Source organism: Chenopodium album, chromosome 2 (genome assembly GCF_948465745.1).
Source record: "Chenopodium album chromosome 2, dcCheAlbu1.1, whole genome shotgun sequence".
NCBI lineage: Eukaryota > Viridiplantae > Streptophyta > Magnoliopsida > Caryophyllales > Amaranthaceae > Chenopodium > Chenopodium album.
The window spans coordinates 70,408,941-70,417,805 of record NC_137835.1 but is presented as its reverse complement, the minus strand read 5'-3'; the positions used below and the strand labels follow the sequence as shown (position 1 = coordinate 70,417,805).

Genomic DNA, 8,865 nt, shown 5'->3' with positions numbered 1-8,865 from the left:
GTCACCCACCCGTGATGATTTAGCTGGATTTGATGACTGAGGCACATAATTATCTATCAATGGAAATGGAGATTTTCTTTTGTTATGCTCAGCTTCTCCACAGTTAGTGCATTTGTGTAACTCTCCCTTCTTTGACTGCTTGCAGCCTTCTACCTCACCCAAAGATGGCTTTCTCTTTGTAGTTGGCCTGTTTTGGAGTTTCTTGACCATCGGGGCTTGTATTGGAGCATAAGGGGACTCAGGCCACTCTTGGGGTCCATTTATTTAAAGGCTCAAGTGGGAACTCATAAGCCTTTAAGTATTTCTCCTTAGTGAACCAAGATGATACATAATGTTCCGGGTGCTCATCAATGGCTTTCCAAATTGCTGCGACAGCATGATTACATGGCACTCCACTAAGCTGTCAGGCATTGCAAATACAAGTTTTGTCTAGTAGGCTCACAACATATCTAGTTTGTGTTGCCCCTTCCCTAACCCGATATGTGAAATGTCCATCCCAAAATGCAACCCAACCTCTTGCATCTATCTTTGACTTCTCTAATTTCTTTTTTATTCTAGGACATATTTGAATTTCCTTGTTACCAATGAAGTCCCTTTTCTTGTGAAGCCTCTCCATTAGGCTTTCTCTAATATCTTCCAGCATGGTTATGATGGGCTTGTGTCTGCTAGAAAGTATGTAAGCATTGAAAACTTCATTCATGTTATTATCAATGCTCTCACACTGTGATTTTGAAGTCAAAAAAATCCCTCACCCACTTCTTATAATTTCTCTTCATCAAGTCTTCACCTGCTTTGACTGACATTAAGGAGAAGAGCTGCATGTTTCTAGTAAAATCATTCTCTGTTGTGCTTTTAGCCACTTTCCAAAACCCTCTCCTGTATTGCAAACTACCTCCAAATTTCTGCCTAAAATTGCAATAAACATGTCGAGCACAAACTCTTGTGTCTACACTAGGCCATATGTCACCAACAACCTTGAGCAACCCTTTTTGTTGGTCACTCATGATGGTATAACCAGCACCATCGGTTGTACCTAAGTCATCAGCAAGTAAACACAAAAACCATGTCCATGTCTATGTGTTTTCAATTTCAACACAAGCCCAGGCAATTGGGAACATTTGGTTGTTCCCATCTCTGCAAACAGCAACAAGAAGTTGACCCCCATAAGGACCTTTTAAAAAACAGCCATCTAATCTAAAAAAGGGCCTACAACCAGCTAGGAACCCCTTTTTCAAAGCAGAAAAACAGATGCAGACTCTTTCAAAAACATTGTTATTCAACTTGAACTTCACTGTGTTATCAAGATTAGACCTAAGAATTTCTTGACCATATATGTGAAGGAGTAAGTATTGTTCTTTATATTCACCTAATATCAACCTCTGAGCCATCCAAAGTGAAATCTTGATCCCCCACTCAGACCATATAGTGTCAACAACAATTTCTTGACACGTCAAGTATGGATTAATTTTGAACTTACCATGGTATTTACTAGCAATCCATGTAGCCCTTATTCTTTTCACTCTTTCCACTCTCCCACAGTTGTGTTGCGGGATATGAGTCTTCACACTTAATGTCCCATTGCCACTCATTGATGCCCATAAGTACCAAGGACATCCCCTTTCCCTTTCCTTGCATTTTGCCCCTATCATTGTTTTGTCATTTTTTTTATATACTCTATATCCCTCCCTATGCTTACAGAGTAAGTGGTAATAGCTTCTCTCAATTCCACAATATCCTTGAACTTCTGTCCTAAATAGAAAGGGGACTTTGTTTCTGAGTGTGTTGAAAAGGGTAAATAGCTAGTTTGTTTGCCGACTCTTTTCTTTTTCTTACCAGGTTGTGGAAATAGAAAACCACACTCATCATCATCATCATCATCAGAGTTTGACAAAGATTCATACTCTGATGAAGCATCACCATCATCAACATTATCAGCATCTTGACCCTTACGGTCTCCTAACCTACCAGCAACTCTATTCAAAGAATCTAGCTCATTCATAAACTCAAGCTCAACCTTACTTGCTTCTTTAAGTCTATCTCTAGCATCTATCACCTCTACATCCTCCTCATCACTACCCTCCTCATCATAATCAATATCATCCCCCAAATTGAATAAATTGGTTGTCTCAGTTTCAGGTTCAATATAGTCAGCAGGTTGGTGTTCTGTGTGCACTAGTTTTGTGGTAAAAAATGGTTGTACAGGTGTATGGGTTTGATTTTTAGTCCCACTAGCTCTAAAACTAGGTGTAGCACTACCACAGACCCTATGGCCTTCATCATCATGCTCAGTAAACACAACAATTATCTTGAACTCACTTAGAAGACTCTTGAACTTAGCAAAAGTATAGTCTTCATATGCCAAGAATCTCACTCCTGTTTGAAGATTCTTCAAAGGGTCACAATAATGGAGCTTTATCACATTATCATAGCCTAGTGAATCAATCAATGATTTAAAGTAGGTGGCATTAAAATCAAGTGGAATATCATTGATTAATTTTACTTGACCACCAATGTAACAAAGATTAGGATTGTATTCCCACTTGCCCCCATGATGCAGCACAATAATAGGTTGGAAATCCATATTTTCTACACAACAACACAAAATATTGACCAAATATCAAACAAAAATGAGCAAAAATAAAAAGATCATTCATTGCATTAATAATTTCAAGTTCAGATCATTATAAAAGCATTGTCATTGTTATGACATTGTCTAACAACATCCTAATCACAATGTCAACCATTGACAACTAATTATCCCTTAATCATTACTAATCTAACCCAATTGAGGGATACATTAAATACATACAAACTTCCCTTGCATAAAATTTTTCCAAAATGATTCAAATGCATGTATATGCTTGTATATTGCTATCATAACAAGCCCTGAAAGTAATAGACAATAGTAGTAGACTAGTAGCATACATGCAACAGAAGATAATAAAGCATTACTACTCTAAACAAATCGAAGTTTGTGGCAATAAAGCATTATTGAATTTTAGATAATATATTTTATAATAGTTGTTTCTTAAGTGTTTTTGCCCTGCTCAATTGCTGCTCTTTATTTTAATTATGTTTGAGCCAAAATACCAAATTCCAAACACCGTACATACTACCCCTGTTTTCACAAGTTTACTGCTAACATAGATTAGGGTCTGGGTTCGTCAATTCCTTCCAAGTCGTCATAAACACAATTCAAATCACAACATCTAGACAACAAACAACAATTTCATAAACAACAATATCAAATTTAGAAAAAATAATCACTTGATCAAAATCATTTTCGTCAAAACCCTAAACCCTAACAAACCACAAATTTCTTTTGCATTATTCACAAAATAAATACACGAATATAAGAAAAACAGGCGTACCTTGCAACTTTACCCAGAATCGGGTCAAAATTCCGTGAATTTACCCAAAATTGCCTTCGTCAATCCCCTAGCCAAACTGTAGCACCGCTTCTAGAATAGGGAAGAAGTTTGCGCCAAAATGCTTTTTATTGGAGATAATAAAATAATAAGTGAGAAAGTTCAATCAGTAAAAAGAAAAAATAAAAATAAAAACATTTAACCAAAGATTAACTCACCTTGGGTTAGTTATTTTAAATTATCACTGGAAAGTTAATGTAAGTCCTTAAAGGTGAAAAAAAACAGTCACAGGTCCTTAACGGTGAAAAATGTCAAATGTTAAGTCTAGTCCTTGTATTATGCTTAACTCTATTTAGATAAAATTCCTAATATCAAAAGATAATATTTTATATTTAATTAATTTAAACTGAAAAATATGATTCGCCAATTTCGCTTGCGTGATATTAGATTTTAATTAATTCAAAAAGAAATTAATAATCTCTTAATTTATCAAAATATGATTCGCTAATTTTGCTTGCGTGACATTTGGTTTTAGGAAGCTAAACGCCGCCCTCGAATATCTAACTAACGCCTGCAAAATCATATAAAATTACAAATTTACCCTTAATTTATCCAAAAAATTACCCCCCATACTCTCACTCCTTGTTCACTCTCTTAAACATAATTCTCTCTCTAAACTACAACAACAACCACCACCACCTCTTCATACTACCCACCACTACCACCACCACCTCCTCCTCCTCTTTTAACCACCAATTCTTTTTACCTTCGGTTTCACGATCTAAACAGCCGCAATAATGACGTGGAAGGACAAAGGGAAGTCGATCGCCGGAGAAAAGGTTTTTTTTTCCAGAAATTGCAGGCAAACGCCCGATTTTTTCGAACGTCTTAGGCTCAAACGCCCAGTTTTTTCGAATAACCGCAAGGTTGTCCGCAGGAACTAGGCGTTTGAGCCTAGGACGTTAAAAAAAAAAAAAACTAGGCGTTTGCCTGGGTTTTAATTTTTTTTTAAAAACAAATTCGTTTTTTTATTATTATTTTTCGCTATCGTTGATTATTATTGTTGTTTTTTTTAAAAAACAAATAAAATAAAATTCACAGCTTCGCTAGTTTGTTTATAGTTTAGACTTGTACTAATTTGTTTTTTTTTTTGGTTGAAAATTGAAATCCAGGAAAAAGCTTAGGATTTTCGAAAATCCTAGGCTAAACGCCTAGTTTTTTCGAAAATCAGTCTTTTCAGCCTGGGGTTTTGGAAAATCCTAGGCGTTTTCTTGGGTTTCGAATTTTTATAAAAACAGTTATCGCAACGTACTGAGTCCGTACAATTTCAAATTTTTAAAATTTGTTTGATTTTGAAAATCACGGTGGTTGGAATGGTTGACCGATGAGCGTTGGTGGCCGTTGACCACTAGAAAGAACGATTAAAATTTTTGTGTACGGTAAAAGAGTGAAATTGAGGTAAATTTAATTATTTTTATAATCGTTATTATAAGGATAAGTACGTAATTTTATTTTATTTTATTTTGCGAGCGTTAGTTAGATATTCGAGGACAATATTTATCAACCCCATATATTTAATTGGCTACAACTAAAATTTATAATCTTACATGGCGTGCTAATATAATTGAATCCTACGTGGCTTTCTAAAACCTCAGGAAAAAAAACTCCTGAAGGATATTAGGAGGTGGAAGATGGCGTTAGTTTTGATGAATTGAAGAGGGGTGAAATCGTGAAAGTCTTAAATAAAGAGTAACTGAGTACGGGTAAGCCTATCTAGAATCCTCTAAAGTTGAAAAGTGAAATGTAAAGATGTTAAAAAAGTTTATTTGACCGCCAAATTAAACCATCAAACAATTACCAAAATTTTAGAATAGCGCCAATGCTTTCTACAAAACAAGTACATAACAAGTTTAGAATAAAATTCAGGTTTCATTTAGTACTTAATAATCGGGTAAAGCGTGTCGGGTTTGAATTAACAGGTTCTCGTTCAACCCATTTACATAATTGGGTTATGCGTGTCGGTTTCGGGCTGAAAATTTCAACCAAAAAAAAACCATATACTTACGTGTCGGGCTCGTGTCGACCCAATAAACGAGTCGAGAATTCTTAACCCAAACCCGCTTATTTTGTGTTGGGTTATCGTGTCGTGTTAGCTTTTGACAGCCCTAAGTGGAATAATTGGTGGTTCATGAGCCATTTTAGAGAAAGGAGAAAAGGTGAGTTCCTTTAATGGAGGATGAAAGCATGAGCTCTTTCAATGGGAGAAGAATTGAATAGCGTTAAATTCATCAGTTTTGTCCACTTTATAGCTGTAAAACACTATACCGAAAGAACTATCATTTTAAGTAACTATATGATTTTCAACGTCAAATATTTACACAATTGTCATTACATAAATAACTCTTGTTTGTCATCAAGATAAACTAGGCCAGCCTCAACTTAGGTGTGCCACATTTTGTAGTTGACCTCATAACCTCTTGAATTTGAACTCATAAATGCTACTCAAACACTACCCTAGCAGCGATTGAATTACAAATACACAATTTTGAATTTCACAATTTAATAAGGAAAAATTGACCGGAATAATCCCACCTTTGGGTCGTCCGCTAAAAATAATCTCACCTTTGGATTATTTTTAGGAAAAATTGACAAAACTAATCCCAACTTTCACCGGTTCGTTCAAAATAATCCCAACTTTGAATTGATTTTAAATAATCCAAACTTTAAGGGTAATTCGCTCAAAATGGTCCCAACCGATCACCTAACCTATTATAACATGTTAAGGTGACCCGTGTAACCATGTAATTGGTTGAGGAAAAAAACTTATAAATTAAAAACTAAAAATATCTTAATAATTTTTTTTAAAAAAGAAAAAATTAAAAAAACAAAACCATCACCCCACGACCACCCTCTTTACCACTAGCCACGGCCCCTTCCCGAAACCCCCATCACCGCCGGCAGCTAGACACCTCTCCTCCGCTCCGGCGCCGGCGACGCCGTCTACTACCCCTTGAAACTCGGTACCTGCACACCAAACACCGAGCCGCACTACACAATCTAATCACCACTATACACCGTCAGCTTCGTCGCGACCAGCACCAACCCACAAACACACATCAACCACAACCAGCACGAAACCACCTTGCAATAGCCCCGCAACAACAAACACCACGCAACTCCTTCGCCTTTCCCACGCAATGGCTGCCCACACACCACAAACTGCAACCCCCCTGCTTCAGCCACCAATTCACCACCAATTCGCTGCCACTTTGCCATCAACATTAGCAATTCGACTCCAACAATCATCAATTCACCACCGATTACATCAATTTGGGACTACAACATCTTCCATCTTTGAATTATGCTCCAATAAGAAATACCCAAATGGCGTGTGATACTGACGAACCAACATAAAAATGTAATTTTACATTTTGGGTTTAGATTTGGAGGTTCACGGTAGGGGTTTAGGGGGAAAGGGCGCCGAAAAAGTTGTCGTGTACGGCAGAGCCGGCGGTTGGGGAGGGTTTTGGGTTAGGCCGGTGGGAGGAGGGATGCCGGAGTGCCGAACTTGGGTGGTGGTGGGTTGTCGTTGGTTGGGGTTGGGTGTTCTTTTTTATTTTTTTAATTTATTTTAAGCCATTCACATGGTTACATGTGTCACTTAAACCCAAAAAAAAATATTACCTCTTTAATAGGTTACCAGTCACTTAGGACCATTTTGAACAAATTAAATACTCCTTAAAGTTCGGATTATTTAAAAATAATTCAAAAGTTGGGATTATTTTAAGCGAATCGATGAAAGTGATCAATAACCTGTTAAACATATATATATATATATATTTTTTTTGGTTTAAAGTACACATGTCACTATATAATTTGTCTAAAATTATAAAATAAAAAGAAAATTGAATTAAACAAAAAGGATAAAAAACATCAACAACCATAGCCACCCATTCCCCCAACCCCGACCACTAATCTCCGTCAAATTGCAATCACCCGCCATGAGATCGGAGCTCGGGTTGCACGACGTACCATCGTCGACTTCTTCATCGAACTGTCGGTGGTCAGAGCGGCGAAATCGAGGCGGGGGAGGCTAAGGGAAGCTGAAATTAGGGCGGGGGAAGGGGAGGGGGCTAGAATCCGTATGGGAGAAGTGGAGGGAGGCCATAATTGCGACGAGAGAACGGCAGAGAAGCCGGAATCGAAACGGGGGAATGCCGAGGTGCCAGAATCAGGACTAGCTTTTCGAAATCGATGGTGAAGGATGATTATTGTTCGCCGGTGCATCCCAAAGTGCTGCTTGGGTTTTCTGGGGAAGCTCTAGGGTGTTGGTGGTACAGGGGAAGGGGGTCAAGCGGCGCCGACGCTAGGTAGAGGAGTTGGATGGCCGGAGCCGCGAGGACAAGAGTTGTCGGGGGGTTGGCTTTGGATGGTGGGGTGGTTTAGTTAATTAATTAAATATTTTTTTTTATTTTTTCTTAAATTTTGTTTTGTCCAATCACAGGTTGACACGTGTCAGGTAACTTAATATAACAAGTTACATGACCGGTTAGGACCATTTGGAGCGAATTGATATAAAAGGTCGGAATATTAAAAAATAATCCATAGGTAGGATTATTTTTAGTTGACGGCCTAAAGGTGAGATTATTTTGGGCTATTTTTCCATTTAATAATGCTTTCTCATTCATGCATACTTACAAACAAGCTATGGTAAGATACAAAGAGTTCCTAACAATATGTGCATTATAAATTGATGATCCTAACAATATATATATATATATATATATATATATATATATATATATATATATATATATATATATATATATATATATATATATATATATATATATTATGGGGTATAAATTGATGATCCTAACAATATGTGCATTACAAGTTGACGAGCTGTCTCCCAAGAGTGTGTGCGCTTTTGAATTAATATTTAAATTTCTAGCTATACAATCAGTGGACCAAGATTATAGACCAAAATAAACTGATTTGGATATTTTTCATAAAAGGGACATGAAATGAATGATTTTAAGAGACACGAAATGAATTATTTTGGGTTTAAAGGCACGAAATGAATGATTTTGACTTACATTCTAAGAAAGGTTAGAAAAAGGAAAATTAACGAGACTTTTCAACATTTCACCTTACTCGATAATCAATGACGTGAAAAATACTCATAACTAGGTTTGGTTTTTGGGGAAACACAATCAGGTGTCTACAACTAACCTTCCTATTCTCTCATAATACTTCCCCTAAGCACTTCAAGGAGTCCATACTTGACACGAAATTCCATACTTAAACCAAGGTGTGTGAAAGGTAGAATCAATTGAGAGTTTGGACCAAATCAACTCTACTTTTTATTTTATTTAATTGTTTCAATTTGATTTATATTTTTTTTATTGAAGTTACTAACAATTTATTCAGATGTAGCAATCTAAAGGAACGTGCGAATGTGAGTGTAGGGAATATTTCAAGCATTATCCCAAAC

The 8,865-nt window shown here is 36.7% G+C and overlaps 1 protein-coding gene across 1 annotated transcript; it reads right to left on the bottom strand.

Moving 5' to 3' along the window:
* Positions 1–238: 238 nt before the first annotated feature.
* On the bottom strand, positions 239–1,649 carry LOC145575030 (uncharacterized). The gene is made up of 4 exons (XM_081632959.1): positions 1,097–1,649; positions 757–1,033; positions 476–662; positions 239–400 (listed from the first exon to the last, which is right to left on the bottom strand). Exons 1-4 carry the CDS (start codon positions 1,647–1,649, stop codon positions 239–241), a joined length of 1,179 nt encoding a protein of 392 aa, XP_081489085.1.
* Positions 1,650–8,865: the final 7,216 nt, after the last annotated feature.